This window comes from Hylobates moloch, unplaced genomic scaffold, assembly GCF_009828535.3.
Source record: "Hylobates moloch isolate HMO894 unplaced genomic scaffold, HMol_V3 SCAFFOLD_18, whole genome shotgun sequence".
Classification (NCBI taxonomy): Eukaryota; Metazoa; Chordata; class Mammalia; order Primates; family Hylobatidae; genus Hylobates; species Hylobates moloch.
In genome coordinates this window covers 38796606-38815937 of record NW_026652293.1, presented here as the reverse complement: position 1 = coordinate 38815937, position 19332 = coordinate 38796606, and the positions used below count along the sequence as shown (strand labels likewise).

At 35.1% G+C, this 19332-nt stretch overlaps 1 protein-coding gene across 9 annotated transcripts in view; it reads right to left on the bottom strand.

The window, feature by feature from the left end:
• The window catches only part of DOCK7 (dedicator of cytokinesis 7), a 235837-nt gene that overhangs the window by 87022 nt on the left and 129483 nt on the right, over positions 1–19332 (bottom strand). For 4 of the 9 annotated variants that reach the window (XM_032136378.2, XM_032136379.2, XM_032136380.2 and 1 more), the window contains exons 21-26: positions 17128–17292; positions 13823–13992; positions 4736–4825; positions 3690–3785; positions 846–986; positions 639–752 (exon numbers count right to left, since the gene is read on the bottom strand). In XM_032136378.2, the coding sequence (XP_031992269.1) occupies positions 639–752; positions 846–986; positions 3690–3785; positions 4736–4825; positions 13823–13992; positions 17128–17292 (776 nt within the window). Of the gene's footprint in view, positions 1–638; positions 753–845; positions 987–3689; positions 3786–4364; positions 4401–4735; positions 4826–6018; positions 6112–13822; positions 13993–17127; positions 17293–19332 lie in introns of all 9 variants that reach the window. The other 5 variants (XM_032136374.2, XM_032136376.2, XM_032136377.2 and 2 more) reach the window with 2 other exon arrangements.

The following is a 19332-nucleotide window of genomic DNA, read 5'->3' as shown; positions in this document are numbered from 1 at the left end:
GTAATTCTGAAAGGCTTATACAGTTTACTACCAAAGTGGCCCAGCAGAACCAATAACTAATGTTTTCTAGAAGGCAGACTTCACTAATCAGTTGATAAAAATTTTAAAACAAAATCAGCTATGTGTGGAAAAGTTCCAGGATGCTTTTAATTTTGTAAAGTCAAGATAATGAACAACATTTGGCAAATGGGTAAACATCTGTCCATAATTCCAAACTCTACAATGTCCAGGGCTGGATTAGGAGGAATACCCAGCAAAATGAAGTTGCTTTAAAAATCACTCAAGATACAAAAGTCCACTCGGTATAAATGCTCCACTTGCATGACATCTTGAGACTGCTTTACGTGACTACTGACTTGATGGTATGATCCAGAATGAGAATTAAAGAGTCATGAGTAGGCCTGTATAACTCAAGGAAATACTGGCTGTACTGATAACAGCTTGCCACAGTCCTTGTGTCCTGATAAAACAAGTGTAATTTACTTTTGCCTTGCTAACAAAAATATGCTGCTTTGGCTACTTTTTGTTTTAACATCAGTATATAAATGTGCTCTTAAGGCCTCTTAGCTCTAACTTTGAAAAGAACTAACATAGTATTTAAATTAGTTGATTACTAATTATTCTGAACTATGTATTACCTGTTTATAGCAGGACTTTATAAGGCTAAAAACAAATCCTCTGTCCATAACAGACAACAGATCATTGAGAAAGAATGCAAGGCTTGTATTGAGTCTCTCAACCATTTCTGTGTCCTGTGAAACAGAATATAAAACAAAAACAAATTAAAGTATGATAGCTTAATCTGAGCTTGAAAGAGAGCTAAGTGGGGAAAAAGTTATCATTACCTTCTGAAATCGTGAAACTATATCACTAGCAATCGTGCTGACAAGAGCTGCAATGTCATCCATGAAACGTTCTGGAAAACGACTTTTCCTTGGAGCATCAAGTTTATCATTAAAGTATACATGGTGCACCATGCTCTTTACCTGAAAAAAAGATATAAATTATTAATTTCCTATGAATATATTTAACAATTACAACAACTCTAAACACTTGGACTATTTTTAAAATATGGCATGTAATTTAACAGATGACTGAAGTATTTTTAGCTTCTCAAATATTTTTTAAAGTTCCCTATGATGTTTCGTATTTGCTTAAAAAAAAAAACATGACCATATTACCTTCAGAAAATTATGCTGGCTAACAACAGGACAAAAAAATTCTGTGTATGTCAACAAAAAAAAATTTCAACCTTTAAATTGTTTTTTTTTTTTTTTAAATAAAGAAACAGGGTCTCACTCTGTCACACAGGCTGGAGTACAGTGGCATGATCACAGTTCACTGCAGCCTCCAACTCCTGGGCTCAAGTGATTTGCCTGCCTCAGCCTCCTGAGTAGCTAGGACTACAGGTGCACACTACCATGCCCAGCTAATTTTAAAAATTTTATAGAGACAGGGTCTGGCTATGTTGCCCAGGCTGGTCTCAAACTCCTGGCCTCAAGTGTTTCTTCTGCCTCGGCCTCTCAAAATGTTGGGATTACAGGCATGTAATCTATCACATCCACCCAAAAAAAGTTTAATTAAATTTTTCCAAGACTCAATAATTTTGCCATTCCAAAGCTCCCAAATTCTAAGCTTTGAAAGGTTAGAAACCCTGTCTTCACTATAGTGTCCTCAGTAGCTAATACACAGACGATGGCATATAGTGGGAATACAATAAATATGAGGACTACATTGTATTTGTATTGAATATTGTGCAGATTCTTTATTATAACACTGTGGTAATGGTAACAAAGAATTTTAAACTTTAAATTCAGGGAAATTGAAGCTAAAGTCCTAAACTTAATATAGAGCATGGCCAAGTTTTAAATTGCAGTCTTTTGACTATTTTGTATTTTAGAAACCTGAACATATATGTAAGACTACTAAAAAACACTCAAAATTACAATTTTTACCTTACAAGAGAAGCAGAGATGTACATGAATTACAAAGTTAAGGTTTATTTTCTAGGAAAAAAATGAGTTGTCACTTATATATAGTCCCTGATTTGTTTTTTCTGTAGATTATTAAATCTCTAGAAGAAATGTTTTCTTACCCATAATATAGGTAACATTCAATGCTGAGGACCACCCTATGACATACTCTGGAAGATCCTTTTCTCTTTTTTGTTGTTTTGTTTTATATTTTTTTACATACTTCTTTTTTGGAAGAAAAAGTTTCAGCGATTTCAGCTTTATAGAGGCTGAAGACGAAGGTGAAGACGACGGTCCCAAGTGCTGAAATGCCTGAGTTTTAATTACAGTCCTGCAACCTACAAGCTGTGCATACTAAGACAAGTTAGTTAACTTCTCTGTGCCTTAGTAATACCTAGGCCACAGGGCAGTACTAGCATATTGTGCCCACTTGATAAATGTTTGTTGCCTTTGTTTACATATGTGTGTGTTTACATATACAAGTTTATATGTACAGGTGACCCTTGAACAGCATGGGTTTGAACTGCATGAGTCCACTTATATGTGAGTTTTCTCCCACCTCTGCCACTCCTGAGACAGCAAAACCAACCCCTCCTCTTCAGCCTATTCAATGTGAAGACAATGAGGATGGAGACATTTATGATGATCCACTTCCAATTAATGAAGAGCAAATATATTTTAACTTCCTTATAATTTTCTTAATAACATTTTCTTTTCACTAGCTTATTCTAAGAACACAGTATATAATACGAATAACATACAAAATATGATTATGTTACCAGTAAGGCATCTGGTCAGCAGTAGGCTATTAGTAGTTAAGTTTTAGGTAAGTCAGAAGTTATATGCAGATTTTGACTGTGTGGGGGAGTCGGTTCCCCTAAACCTCATGTTGTTCAAGGGTCAACTGTTCATATATATGAATTTATTAATTAAAATATTAATTCACTCATTTTAAAAGTATCACTTATTTGATTAAGCAAAAAGTACTTAAAAAAATTTAAAGAGACAGGATCTTGCTCTGTTATCCATGTGGAGTGCAGTGGTGATCACAGCTGACTGCAGCCTTGAAATTCTGGGCTCAAGCAAGCCTCCCTCCTCAGCCTTCCAAATAGATGGAACTACAGGTTTGTGACACCAGGTTTAGCTAATTAAAAAAAAATTTTTTTTGGTAGATATGGGCTCTTGCTATGTTGCCCAGGCTGGTCTCAAACTCCTGATCTCAAGTGATCCTCCTGCCTCGGCCTTCTAAAGTGCTGCGATTATAGGTGTGAGCCACTGCACCCAGCCAGTACTGCTGTTTTTTTTATTGATTGTAACTGGCATTTCCCTAAGAGTTTACTAGCCATAATAATAGCAGTGGGTATCTATAAAGCTCTGTCTTTGGTATAAAATCTACAATACTGTCATTATACACTTCACGTATAATGACCAGCAAAGAATGTATCACAAGTTTCCTTTGAAAATATAGCCAGCTTATGCAAACATCCCTGAGAAAATAAGAGTTAAAATGAGCCTCACTCTTTATAATTCCACCTAAACTGTGTTGAGTGTCCACAGTGTTTATTTAGAGATGTAACACATGTAATTTTGTCTTAGAGGCACATGGAAAAGCGTAAGATGTGCAACAGAGAAAGATTTCTAAGGTAACAAATGAGCTAGCATAAAATTGTTCACTAAGAGAAAAAATATTAAAGAACGTGCTCAGTTTTTGCTCACCATTAATTCAAAAAAGAACCAGGCTTGTTGCAAAGCTGATTCCCGAACGCTGCCACTGCAAACAACCCACTGCAAAGCCAGCTCCTCATGAAAAAGCTATCCAGAAGTAAATCCAAAGTTATTATCAAAGTCAAATCTGCTGATAACATAAACCAAATAATAATGCAAATACAAATGAAGATATAATGAGAATAAGCAAAATAAGGCACGTGAACCATTCAATGATGCACTGAAGACACCCATTAACGAAACGGCTATTTATGCATGTAAGACAGTGGTATGCGGAACAGCTGAAAAAATTACATGTTATCTTGCAGTAAAATGTAATTTTAAAAGGACAGGTAGAAGATAGCCTCCTAAATTGTACCTGCAAACAGAAACTAGACTAAAAACTTACAGTACAGTAATATTTTGTTTGTTTCTTAAGTACATTTTTAAACATATGCAAATACATGCATGAACTTTGCTGGTACAATTTAGGAAATACGTTTTAAAATTTAAACTTTGCTACGAGCCATTAATTTTCAAGTTTTCAGGTAAGGTCTTTTTAAAAAAAAATTGCAGAAGATTTCTGCCTTATAATGGATATGCACACAAAGCACTTGCAAAGTAGTGTATATTAATATGAAGGACTAACAAAACTGTGCATAAGGGAAGCAAATCAACATATCTTACTAAGAGTGACAATTTTTCTAACTCATCTTCCTTTCCCTGGAGATTTAAAACACAAAACAGAAGCAGTTACAGAAATAGAATTAAGAGCTGATACATTTTTATGGTACTAAAATTTGATGATCAAATTTGAATTCACTAAATTCTAAAAATAGTCAATCCCAAAGATATAAACATTATCATAATGTTAAAAAAGTATACATTGACAAGGTATGCCCCAAAAGGCATCAGACAAGCAATGCTTGCTCAGATATATTTTTAAGCACAATGCAATTACTGTAAGTATCTCATACTGGTTATGTAAAGAAATCTTACATCTATTTAACTGGTGAAACTATTTTCCCCCTCTATGAATTGTCTTCATATGAATCTACCTTTTTAGTTGGTAAGCGTCCCGTTAATGTTTGTAAGAAACTTGACGTCTCTGTGTGCGAAGACATACGATTACAACTTCGATCCATAGCCTATGGAGTGAAGATGAATGAATGACGAGATAACATTAACGTTTGCAGTGGATGACTTTGCAGCTGATGGATTATGTACAAGTTTAAAACACAGTTTCATTATGGTTTCAAAAACCATCTATTTTATTGCTCATTTCATTTTCACCATGTTAAGCTGCTTTAATGACAATGCATAAGTAGTATCAAAATGGCTTCTATATATTTTTGGTCTTTAAAAAAACATGAGTATTTCAATGATTATATAATATTCAGAGTGTTGCAAAGAATGAAACTTTTATCTGTGTGATCTATATACATGCACATATCTAGTAAAAATATATAAAAAGTAAAAACATACTTCTCAACTGGTCTCAGACCAAAAAAGAAATCAGTAACTTTATATTAAATAAAGAAAAGTTTAGAATAATTTCTTTCACTTTTTCGTTATTATCAAAAACTACTATTCAGGTTTGTCATATACTAAGTCAAATATAAATCATTTACAATATTAGAAATGGAATTAAAAATTTAAGAACAGGATTTCCCTCCAAAGCCAACACAGATGAGAAGTATATTTTGAGATATCATGCAGTATTAGCTATCAAGCAACTAGTCTTAAGTAAGCAAAACCTAATTCAGCTAAGATATAACATTTCATACTTTGCAACACAGTACAAATTAAAATGGATTTTTGCTTCTGGTATTGAGTCTTATAGCACGGGGATCATACACTGTTCACATTTAATTTCAACTTATTGCCAGTCTTTCTATTCGGTGATTAGGAAGAAAATAACAAGATAGTAAATGTTAAATGAAAATGATACAATAGTTACACTTTAAACCAAAAGCAAATAGAAAACTGTTGGGTTTTTTTCCTCCACATAAAAAATTTTAAAATTGCTATTAAAGATGTGCTACACCTAAAGAAGAAACTGTTATAAAAGCCATCAATTGCATAAGCAGCAGGCACTGAAATATTGATAGGGTGTGTAAGGAAGAAAGAAGACAGAGATAGGAAATAGGAAAGAAGAACATTACTGGTGCAATTGGTGGTATTCATGCATAGTAGTTGGAAAATGTGCTAAGTAAACAAAAATACACACTTTTTAATGATTAAAAAAAGCAAGCCACTGAAATCATAGTATATACTAAAAAGTAATGTTCTAAAGGGAAACATCAGCAGCCAATAAAGAAACCTCTAATATAAACACCACCTGTGTTGATTCTGCACTTGGACTGGGGTTGGATCCCCATGGGGCAGCTTTTGGACCACCAGTGTTAACCCAGGAATTGGAGCGATCTAAACCCTAAGCATATAATAGAAAGCAGTTTGAAAGGAAAGAAATATTACATGTTGCATGCTATAAATTATTCTTAAAGAAATTCAGATCTTCTAATGCAAACATGTTTTTAATTAGTACTGTTAAAGCAATCAAAATTTGTAGGCACCTATAGAGTATTAGTTCATCAAAATTACCTTATTATATAACACAATTTTAAAAAAAAATCACCAAGACCATTAAGTATAGTATTTAAAGGTAATTTTTCTTTATGTAAAGGAATACTCTTGAAGTACCAATAACTAATGTTCCCACAGCACCACACCCCCAAACTTTCTTTAAAGATAGTACAAGTTAGCAACAGATAATTTCCTCTGTATCTAACTGAGGTTTAAAGGAAAAAATGGAAGAAAAACACTCCATTCTTTGTTATAAACTTTAATTTCATTCTATCTCTCATCAACTGAAAACTACTATGCAGTGATACTCCACAATTCTATTTGAGCTTGCTACCACCTTCACTCTCTTTTAGGGACAGACAGGAGAAATAAAGTAAAAACTTAAGAAAAAAAATGATACCTAATATTTACTCCTTCCTAATAATGGATTTGGAGCTGCGCTTGTAATAATAATGGGCTACTATTTATTAATAAATATTATAAGGAAAAACATTATGCTGGGGCTGTCTATAGGAATTATATCTTCATCATCATCTTCATTAATTTAAAATTTCTTTAAGACGCTACTAAAGTATACGTCCAGAAATGAATTTATGTTTATCTCTGTCTGAAAGGGGTTACTGTGATTCCAGGTGAAGGAAACAGAGGCTTTTCTTCTATTTCCTAAAACTGACTGATGGTCAGAATCACTTGAGAAGCTTTATAAAATTCAGATCCTGGGCTCTATCTCTATAAATTTGATTCAGTAATTTGGACTGGGGACTTCAGAATCTAATAATTGGAACTGGAGCAAGTTGTAAAAGATTTTTAAAGAATTATTAGGGTAAGAATAGCAAAGATAATCAAAGACAAGCTGATGTAAATATATCAGGGCATGAGTACAGACCCAAACCAGAAACCACCAAAGGAAAGACAAGTAAAAGTGAAGAGTTGGAACAACTGTAATCAACTCTGTCTAGATATTAGTGTCATTTGGGAAGCTTAACAACAACAGTAACTAACAAATGTGCAGCGCCCTACCTTAAAACGATTAAATCAGAATTGCTGTGAGTGCGGCCCAGACATCAGTATTTTTTTAAATACTTCAAGAGAAGTTTTTAAAAAGAAAAGAAAGAAAAACTGCAACCCTCAAGGGCTTAGATTTTAGGAGAATATTTCCTCCACCTTTTTTCATTCTTTCCCAAATATATAGAGAAGTTGAAATGACGGTACAATAATCACCCATTTCTCATCATTTTTGACAGTGATTGTCTAATATGGGAGTTAAGGTTCCAATCCAGGCTCTCCTGCTTACTAGCTGTAAAATCTAAGATAAATTACTTAATTTCTTTTTCAGTTTCTTATCTATAAAATAAAAACGATGAGAGTGTCTCCCTTCATATGGTAAGAATCAAATTAAATAATGGAAGCAAATTACTAAGTTCAATTCCTTGGATATAGTAAACTCTCAAAAACAGTTTTATAAAAATTTCCCATACATATTTTTCTTAGAATGCTTTCTATCAAAGTAAATTAGACAATATCAAAATACTAGTAAAATTATGCAATCAGATTTGTTTAAAATAAAATATCCGCCTTCTCAGAATCCCATTACAATATTTCAAATAAAAGCAAACCAAAAGGCTTATGTTTTTCAGAGAAGTTGAAATAAAGTTTTCATTAGTCTCCAAAATTATGTCCAAGCCCAAAATTATGTCTTTTTTGTATAAAAGTGTAAAGTTCTTCCTACCATATTCAATTTTTACAGTCACTACTCATGTTACAAAAATAACAAAACATGAGCATTTGATTTTTGCAAAATTGTAACTGTCCTCTTTTCTCTCATAAATTTCCACAAAAAGAATAAGGACTTTGCTGTACTCTTAAATTCACTTAACTTACTGTTTAATAATTTCCTTTAAAACTACAATATATGATAATCACTAATATGAGAATAAAAAAATCTCTTTGTGCTATGAATTGTATTTATATACACAATACTGATGTTCCGAAGAGTTATAATTACACTAGCCAAAGCTAACTATTTAAAGAAAACTTGTGGCCAGTTATTTGGCAAAGCAAGTAAATTCCAAAATTCAGGTGTTATAAAGCTAAGAATTATATCAAACAGCCCATATTTAAGCAAACTTATCACTTATATTTAATATAATAACTTTCTGTTTACTGATTTCCAACAAACATGGAACAGATTAACCAAATGTGTGCCCAAGTGTATGTAAGTGTGAGGTTTTTTTTGCCAAATCCCACTATCACTATTGATTTTTTCCCTTACATATAGATAAGATCCTTGAGCAAGGCCCATACTGTATTTGATGTGACATCAACATTTGTGTTACATTACAAAGATTTTGCTTCATATCCACAAGTCCTCAGCATAGTGCCTAGCACACAGTAAGCTCTCAGTGTTTGAGAAATAAAAAAAAAATAGATGATACATGAGAAAGAAACATATCAATGCAAAATTCCACTGGCATTTGATTAAAAGGAATAAAGTTCAGACCTGATGCAACCATGTATTTACATAACTGAATGTTGAAAGACTATTGCTAGAATTAAGAAAGCACAGCTAGTTTTGGCAATATAAGTATGAAGAAGTCTCACAAATATTTTCACATTTACATTACAGCCACAGGAGTAATAAAAGCCTGTTCAGGTTATATAAATATTCTTAAATTTTAGGAGTTCTGTATTTTATACTAGGGAATAAAATATAACCAAAACTTTCATAAAGTCAAATCTCTGCAGATCTTTAAATACATAATTAATCCCAATAGTAAGAGGGCAAACAAAAGCATAATTCTGTTCTTAAACAAGTGATCTAGTTCTGCGGTGTTTACTCATACTAACATTTCTTCACTGGATAAACATCTACTGAGCACCTTGAATAAGTTAGACATTACAGGTGCCTTGGAACAAATATTCCCTGCCACGATGAAGCTTACACTCTGTTAAAGGGAGATAAACACTAAAAAAAAAAAAAAAAAATCAACACAAAAATAATTTATTCATATGCTACATTAAAAGGTAGTAAATGTCATACAAAAAAAAAAAGACAAAAAACAGAATAAGGGGATTAGAAGGCTGAGGACACAGCCACTGGTTATACATTTAAATAAGATAATCAGAGTCAACCTCACTGAGAAGGTGGCCTTCAGAGTAAAGACTTAAAGGACTGAGAGAATAAGTCATTAGAAGATTGTGCTCAGAAGAATGACATAATGACTTAATTTTTGTGTGTGTCTTAAGTCTTTTTTTTTTTTTTTTTTTTTGAGACAGAGTCTAGCTCTGTTGTCCAGGCTGGAGTGCAATGGCGCGATCTTGGCTCACCGCAACCTCTGCCTCCCGGGTTCACGCCGTTCTCCTGCCTCAGCCTCTCCGAGTAGCTGGGACTACAGGCGCCCGCCACCACGCCCGGCTAATTTTTTGTATTTTTTAGTAGAGATGGGGTTTCACCATGTTAGCCAGGATGGTCTCGATCTCCTGACCTCGTGATCCACCCGCCTCGGCCTCCCAAAGTGCAGGGATTACAGGCTTGAGCCACCGCGCCCGGGCCCGGCCATGTCTTAAGTCTTTAAAGCAACATTCTGGTTGCTATGTTGTGAACAGAGCATAGGGTAGAAGTAGGGAAACCATCTTTAAAGCTAGTACATTAGTTCTGGGAGAGATGATGGTTGCTCAGACCAAGATGGTAGTAATGGAGATGGAAAGAAGTGTCTCTACCTTTCATATATATCCAAATCTGAACAAAACTATTTAGAAAAAGCAGTTAAGTTTAGAACTCTAGAGAGAGGTCTGTACTGGAAATACAATTTTGGGAATCGTTAGCATAATATTTATGTGGTATTTAAAGCCATGGAACCTGATAAGCTCACCAAGGTAGAGTGCAGAGAGAAGACAAGAGAAGAGAAATAAGGACAGAGGCCTGAAACACATCCAGATAAAGAGATCAGAAAAGGAAGAATCCACAAAGACTGAAAAGGTATAATCAGTAAACCAAGAGGGAAACCAACAGAATGTAGTACCCTGGAAGCCAAATAAATAGAATAAATCACATAGGAAAAAAAAACTTAACTGTGTGAAAAGCTGCTGGTAGGTAAAATAAGCTGAGTTCTGAAAATTAACCACTAGATTTAGCAACATGAAGGGTGCTGGTGACATTAACAAGGACAGTTTTGGTGGAAAATGGGAGGAATATTTGACTGAAGTAGAGATGACAGAAGTAAAAGAACCGCAGATAGCAAGTAAAGAAAATTCTTAAGGAATTCTACTATGAAAGGTAGCAGAGAAATAGCAAGTAAGGTAGCAGTTGAAATACTAGAGAATAATTACTATAATTTTTATTTTTATTTAATTTTTGTGGGTACATAGTAGACATATGTATTTATGGTTTACATGAGATATTTTGATAAAGGTGTATCATGTGTACTAATCACATCAGGATGAGCGGGGTATCCATCACCCCAAGCATTTATCCTTTGTGATACAAAGAATCAAATTATACACTTCTAGTTATTTTTAAATAACTAAATAATAAACAATATTTACCTATTTAATTGTACAAATCATCCTGTTTTGCTATCAAATACTAGATCTTATGCACTCTAATTATTTTTCTGTACCCATTAACTATCTCCATTTCCCTCCCAACACCCACTGCCCCTTCCCAGTCTTTGGTAACTATCATTCTACTTTCCATCTCCATGAGTTCAGTTGTTTTAATTTTTACCTTCTACAAATAAGTGAGAACATGTGAAGCTTGTCTTTCTGTGCCTGGCTTATTTCACTTAATATAATGATCTCCATTTCCAACCTTGTTGTTGCAAATGACAGGATCTCATTCTTTTTTATGGGTGAATAGTACGCCATTGTATATATGTACCACATTTTGTTTATCCAGTCATCTGTTGATGGACACTTAGATTGCTTTCAAATGAGAAGAATTATTTTTTCAAAATGAGAAAAACAACAGCATGCCTGTATGTGAATGGGAATGATTCAGTATTTAGGGAGAAACTGATGATGTGGAAGAGATATGGAAAAACTGGTGGAGTGTAGATCTTGAGCAGGTGAGACCAGATGAGAGCTTGAGTGAAAGAAATTAATTTAGAAAAATAAATAGCTCATCTATTCATTTTTAATACAGAAGAGTATTAGGCAGTAGATAGTAGATGGTAATAGGTAGCTAGATAGGATAGTAAAAGTTTATCAAAGTTTTCTTCTGATGGTTTCAGTTGTCTCAATGAAATGGGAGATAAAATGAGAAAAGGAATGAGGGGAGAGGTGTTAGGAGGTTTGAGGTAATGAAAGAAGGAATTAAATCATTTCCTGGGAGAACAGGAAAGTGATGGAGATAAAAAAAACAGTATAATTGCCCAATAGCATTAAGAGCTCTCTTGAGGTTTATTTCAAATAAGACCAATCACCATAGTATTTCTCAAGACATGTTTAGCTGCACAGATGCTGACATGGCATAGGCAGTCAATTGGGTTTAACTATGGTTTCAGGTTTGGGAAAGATAAGGGAACTGAGGTTTGATTATAATGGGAGTAATTTTTTTTTTTTTAAATAGAGTTTCACTCTTGTCTCGCAGGCTGGAGTGCAATGGTGAGATCTTGGCTCCCTGCAACCTCTGCCTCCCAGATTCAAGTGATTCACCTATCTCAGCCTCCCGAGTAGCTGGGATTACAGGCATCTGCCACCATGCCTGGCTAAATTTTGCATTTTTAGTGGAGGCGAGGTTTCACCATGTTGGCCAGGCTGGTTTTGAACTCCTGACCTCAGGTGATCTGCCCGCCTCGGCCTCCCGAAGTACTGGGATTACAGGCATGAGCCACCACACCCAGCCTGATGGGAATAATCATAATGATTGCCCATAGACATTAAGCTGGCTAAGGAAGAAGAGAGAACATTAAGGGGGTGAGGCACAGTAAAAAGGTTGGAGGATCAAGATTAGAGATTGCAAAGGAGTAGGTAAACTGTTAAGTTGAGGTACTACAAGAAAAACAGGAGATAACAGAGAACAAAATACATGAAATTGAGATTGTGAAAATTAAAGTTATTGGTAATGACAAGATTGCAGGGGTGTCCAATCTTTTGGCTTCCCTGGGCCATACTGGAAGAAGAATTGTCTTGGGCCACACATAAAATACACTAACATTAATGACAGCTGATGAGCTTACAAAAAAAAAAAAATCCCCAAAAAACTCATAATGTTTTAAGAAAGTTTACAAATTTGTGCTGAGCTGCACTCAAAGCTGTCCTGGGCCACATGTGGCCTGCAGGCCACAGGTTGAACAAGTTTGATATAAGGGAAGACCATGACTGAGGCGGAGTGGAAAACAAGATCACCTAAAGAAGAGTTTCTTGAACTGCCAGGTCAATAAAATAAGAAAAAATGAAGGGTAGCTATAAATAAACTTTAGATTCCTTATAATTTTAAGATAAAATTATACACATTATTAGTGATTACGACTAAATAATTCAATAGGAAGGTAGCTATCAAAAATTTTGCAATAAAAAGAAAACAACATAAAAACTACGTAAATAATACTTGATTAGGACAAGGCTGACAAATTCTCATCTTGCAATGGCTTTCTAAGAAATTACCTTGTATTTATATATTTGTATATATTTTTATATGTATTTTAAAAATCATTGATCCATCTAAAGGACATCTTGAAAAAAGGCAAAAAATCATTTTATATATATATATATAGGCCTCTTTGTTCTAAATCTTGAGTTTATAATCTATCAAACATAAAAGAAATAACTCTAGAATTATGCTAAATGAATCCTAATGTAAATCTTACAAAAATTAAGAGACATTTTAAAAGAACCTTAAGGAAATGCTGTCTATAGCTTCTTTTCTTTAGGAAAGTTTCTGAAAATCCAAAAATCAAACTTATTCTACTGAAGACCTATGCAGTATATAAATATACAGTATATAAATAATGCTAAGTACTACCTGTATTACAATAAAATATAATCAATAATGAAAATAGCAATAAAAAACCTCAGTTCTTTTCTTAAACATGGAAATATATGTGTGTGTGTGGGGGGGAAGCGTTCTCTTTTTGCAGCTGCCATAGTACTCAGGTTACTCTGCAGTATCCCTTATAAATAACTGAGTATCACTCTTTCTAGTTTACAAAAATGGAAAATTGTTTAATCACTGTTCTGGATATTTTTTGGAGAAGAGGATCTCATGACTTAAACCAATGATGACATCTCTCTTCTACATATCAGTCACACAGATTTATTTTAATTCTATATGAAATCAATCTAGCCATTTTTCACATGATAGAGTATCAGACCGACAACAATAAGTTATATGCAACTAGTGATCCCAGACAAATTTTAGAATTTTTAGTGGAGTAGTTTGTAAGAGCAAGCATATTTAACAGAAAAATAAAACAGTGTTTACTGATAGAACAGAAATGTACAATTCCTTGCTAATTCCTAACTTACACACATCTCAAAATTCAGAATACAACAACTGGATATTTTTCATTTGTTCACAAAACAAAAACCAAATTTACAGATGCATGTCTTCAGTTTACCTTACTCCCGATGATTGATCGAACTTCATCATCTGGTGATGTGGGAGTCCCAGATATATCTGGATTGCTATTACTAAGGCTTCGAGAACGATTTAAATTAAGGCTTGCAGGTCTCACCGCAGATCTAGCCATTGTGGCATAATGCACTGATCCTCCCAAACCCCCAGGACCTAGAGTTGCATATGAAATAGCACATAATTAAAGAAAATTAGTCAGGAAAGGATCTGAAAAAAATCTCTGCCACTTTAGAAAATTCCACAAAGATCATGAATTGCTTTGGTTTCTAAATAAAAAATATACTTTTTTTTTGAGACAGAGTCTCGCTCTGTTGCCAGGCTGGAGTGCAGTGGCTTGATCTTGACTCACTGCAACCTCTGCCTCCCGGGTTCAAGCAATTCTCCTGCCTCAGCCTCCCGAGTAGCTGGGACTACAGGCACGTGCCACCACGCCCAGCTAATTTTTGTATTTTTAGTCGAGATGAAGTTTCACCATGTTGGCCAGGATGGTCTCAATCTCTTGACCTCGTGATCCACCTGAAGAGGCAGGGTCTTCTAAATAAAAAGCATTTTTTTATATACATATATATATATATTTTTTAAACAGGCAGGTGCCTTTTTTTTTTTTTTTATTAAGAGGCAGCACTGGAGTGCAGCAGTGAGACCATAGTTCACTATAACCTTGGACTCCTGGACTCCCACCTCAGCCTCCTGAGTAGCTAGGACTACAGGCACACACCACCATGCCCAGGTAAATTTCTCTTTTTTTTGTAGAGACGGGGTCTTGCTATGTTGCCCAGGCTGGTTTTGAACTCCTGGCCTCAAGCAATCCTCCTCTCTTGGCCTCCTTGAAGCCCTGGGAAATGTTTTGTTAGAAAGAAAGAAAATAAAAACACTCAAGAACTAATGATTGCTGTACAAAGATACTCTATTTTACGGCAGTTTATAAAACCATACGAACTATAAATAAAATCATTATCTCTTCAGTGTTTCTATAATTGTATATTACACATACAATAAAAACCAAAATTAATAGGAAACACACACACACACGCACACACACACACACACACCCCTTTCACTTCGGTATAGTTGGTATTTCGGACTCAAGATGCTCCAGCTGGTGTCTCTTCCTTTTTTCCCACCTCTCCTACTCTGCCCCTTGACAGTCACTAGAGAGAGTGCCAGTTTATTGCTAACATCTCTTAAATTAAACCATGTTTTATTTCTCTACCTTCATTATTGCTAACATCTTTTAAACGAGAGCATGTTTTATTTCTCTATCTTCATCAGTGACAATGTGAATAACAAAATAGTATCTTTATGATATACATACAAAAAACTAAAGATAATTTTCAGATCCAAAGTGATATAAAAAAGCAAAGGCGGGCCGGGCGCGGTGGCTCATGCTTGTAATCCCAGCACTTTGGGAGGCCGAGGCGGGCAGATCATGAGGTCAGGAGATCGAGACCACGGTGAAACCCCGTCTCTACTAAAAATACAAAAAATTAGCCGGGCGTGGTGGCGGGCGCCTGTAGTCCCAGCTACTCGGGAGGCTGAGGCAGGAGAATGGCGTGAACCCGGAAGGCGGAGCTTTCAGTGAGCCGAGATCGCGCCACCGCACTCCAGCCTGGATGACAGAGCGAGACTCCGTCTCAAAAAAAAAAAAAAAAAAAAAAAAAGGCAAAAGGGGCTGGGCGCAGTGGCTCACGCCTGTAATCCCAGCTCTTTGGAAGGCCGAGGCGGGCAGATCACGAGGTCAGGAGACTGAGACCATCCTGGCTAACATAGGGAAACCCCGTCTCTACCAAAAATACAAAAACTTAGCCGGGCGTGGTGGCAGGCGCCTGTAGTCCCAGCTACTCGGGAGGCTGAGGCAGGAGAATGGTGTGAGCCTGGGAAGTGGAGCTTGCAGTGAGCCAAAACTGCACCACTGCACTCCAGCCTGGGCGACAGAGCGAGACTCCATCTCAAAAAAAAAAAAGCAATGGCTCCCTTTTTGTCTGACTAAAATCAAGCCTAACATCATCTTCCAACCTGTCTTTTATTTTTAAAATTAAACATCCAGGAATTATAGTGTTAATTTATCTTCATCTTTCTGAATGTCATATTTGCAAATGATATTAATACATACCTGTTGCCTAATTAATTCATACAATCTTTCAGATCAGCATGTAAAAAAAAGATGCTTCGCAAAATCTGTGGAATTCTAATAGTGTACTGAATAAAACAGTAAATGGAGGAGTACTGTAGATATTACACAATCACTCACACATTCATGTCCTTAAGTGGTATAATTTTAAAAATTAAGATAGGAAATTATAAACCAGAATATAAATGTCAATTGCATTTCTTTTTGCAATTAAGTAAAGAAATAAATTGGGCTAAAACTTAAAATCAGGTTACTATTATGTCTAGTTTTCATAACGAATGTCACAATTATTAGTCACCGTTATCAATGTCAACATTGCCAAAAGCTGATAAAGGGCACTTGCCATTATCATTACTGTCATACAGACATATATGTGAGTAGGTTAAGTGATACGCACAACATAATCATTAGTTAGTTAAATGAACAACTAAAGGATTATTCACACTAAGACATCTCCCACCATTACCTCCACTATCACCAGTGGTACACAAAAGACAATAACAAGTCGAGTCTCCAATACTCAGAAAGGTTATATTATTTCACTGACCATGAAGAGATCAGAACTTTTCTAGAGAACAATCTTCTATATCACTGTAGGTTTCAAAGGGTTTTCAGGAAACTACCGAGCCACCACATTTCTCCTTTAATGCCCAACAGCACTCTGAATGACAAATACAAGATTCTATTTTTCTTGTCTTTTTTATGTTTAAAAGACAGGATCTCACTCTGTTGCCCAGGCTGGAGTGCACTGGCAGGATCATAGCTCACTCTGGCCTCAAATTCCTGGGCTCATGAGATCCTCCCACCTCAGCCTCCTAAACAGCTGGGATTACAGGGGCAAGCAATTCCTTATCTTAACAAGGAATGATAAAATGCTTCCAGAGACAAAGTTATTTTCAAAGTTCATTTCCAAAAATTAACTCAACCAAGAACTCTCATTCAAACTAAAGCAAACTCTATAAAAAAAGATGTCTAAAAATGTAACTTATTTCTCTCTTTAACTTCCGCACCTAGCACAGTGAATGGTACTTAGCAGGTGTTCAATAAATGTTTGCCATTGAATAAATGGATCATAGTATGGACTACAAAATTATCTCAATACTGACATGAACATATAATTTATGAAAGACAGCTTCATAGTAAAAAGAATAAAATACCTGGTGATGATGAATTAGGGTAAGTATTTGGTAGGCGGAAAACATAATGAATATATGATGCAAGAAGGCTGTTTCTGCCATGCTGGTCATGATTTCCTTCCAAGTTTTTGTGAAGTCGATTTATAATTGATGCCATGGCTTCAAAAGATGCTTGACCTAGGTTAACTTTAAAGAAAGAAGAAGTATTTACCTTTGCTTTAACTTTTTTTAGACTGTAAATTCCAGGAAGATCAATATTTTGTCATCTTTACATACTTTAAGTATAGTGACTACACAATAAGTATATAAAGATGATTACTATTTGATATTGACTTTTAATGGCACGTTGGATTAGCTGAGCCAAAAATACTTTTCTGAACAAAATGAGAAAAAACTCATTTTACTAATTTAAGATGAAAATTATATGGGTTTGATTAGTCAAAAAAGAAAACAATGCTCAACAGATATGTTATTTAGTAAAACAATACAAAGTACATAAGAAAAAAGAAAATATATTGTGTGTAATACCTTAAGAAGCAATTTCTCATTTTAAAGATTACTCCAAAAATCTAAATAGCATACAAGGGCATATATTACTTTTGTTTAAAAAAATTAAAAATATCAACAATAAAATAGATTATTGAAAATATTAACAGTATAATAAGAAAATAGTGAATAAGCAACTTGATTGGAATGAGTGAATCTGTAAAATGATTAGAAGGAAAAAAAAAAGAGGGGGCTAGAAAAACAGGCTGAGGTAAGACTACAGCATTTTAAATCCCAGGCTAAGCAACACCTACTCAGTCACTCAAGTCAGTATGTAACAATAATTTTACAAAAATTGGAGAATTGTGATAAATTGCACACTGAATAAATGGGTAAACTGAACAGCCACTTTGAGCAATAGGATCTTAGATTCTATAATTTATTTAACCAAGACAGGAAATTATGAAGAGAGAATGAGGCCAATTAAGTTTTCCCAAAAGTAGAATAATCAGATAAAATGGTCATTTAGTAAGATTAATCTCTCTCTCTCTCTCTCTCTATATATATATACACTGAACTAGAGGGGAAAGAGACCAGAGACAGAAACCTGAGTGAAGTTAAGTGATCCTACCTGTGTTTCTGGTTAATCCTTTTCCTTTTTCTTACAGTAGCTACTCCAAGTTACCAGAATCCTTCTCAAAACTCAGGTCCTCCTTAATCCCTCCTTAGCAAATCTTGCCTTCTACCTCACAGAAGAAATGTATAAAGCATGAAATGTTTTTCTTTTCCTTTTTTTTTTTTTTTTTTCAGAGATGGGGTCTTGCTATGTTGACCAGGCTGGTCTGGAACTCCTAGCCTCAAGCAATCCTCCCATCTTGGCCTCCCCAAGTGCTGAGATTATAGTTGTGAGCCACCACACCTGCCAAAAGTCCTCATATTTTTCTACAAATTTATCAGAATCTGAAATTACTTTATCTCCTCTCCAAAGGAAGTAGTGCCCTCTCCTATGTAAGAGTGATCTATCTATCACCTTTACTCTTGTCTCACAGAATTACTTCATTAATTAACCTCTTTTCTCCTCATATATTTTTCTCCCTTCTCCCATTTGAGCATGGTTATGTGCTGATTTCTCTCAGCACATAAACATGCTAAAATGTCTCCACTCTTTTTTTTTTTTTTTTTGAGACGGGGTCTCGCTCTTTCTCCCAGCCCAGAGTGCAGTGGCGCAATCTCGGCTCACTGCAAGCTCTGCCTCCTGGGTTCACGCCATTCTCCTGCCTCAGCCCCCCAAGTAGCTGGGACTACAGGCGCCCGCCACTGCGCCCGGCTAATTTTTTTTTGTATTTTTAGTAGAGACGGGGTTTCACCGTGTTAACCAGGATGAATGTCTCCACTCTTTTGCCCTACTCAACCCTGCTTTCTCTTCTACCTTAACTTCTTAAACAGTAGTATAGCTTCTTGTATTTATTTTATCATCTATTTGCTTCTTAATTCCCTGTAATCTGGTTTCTACCTTCACTTAGACTAAAATTACTGACGTAATTTCACGAGTAGACATTTCTCAAGTATACTAGATGAGAGAGAGACTCTGGAACCAGTTTGAATCTTGGCTCTCAAATATAAATAAAGCACATAGCATCATTCCTGGTACACAGTAAATGCTATGCAAGTGTTTGCAATTACTGTTATTACTATTATTTTACTTATATAATCTACAACAAAGAACAATGCTAACCTTTT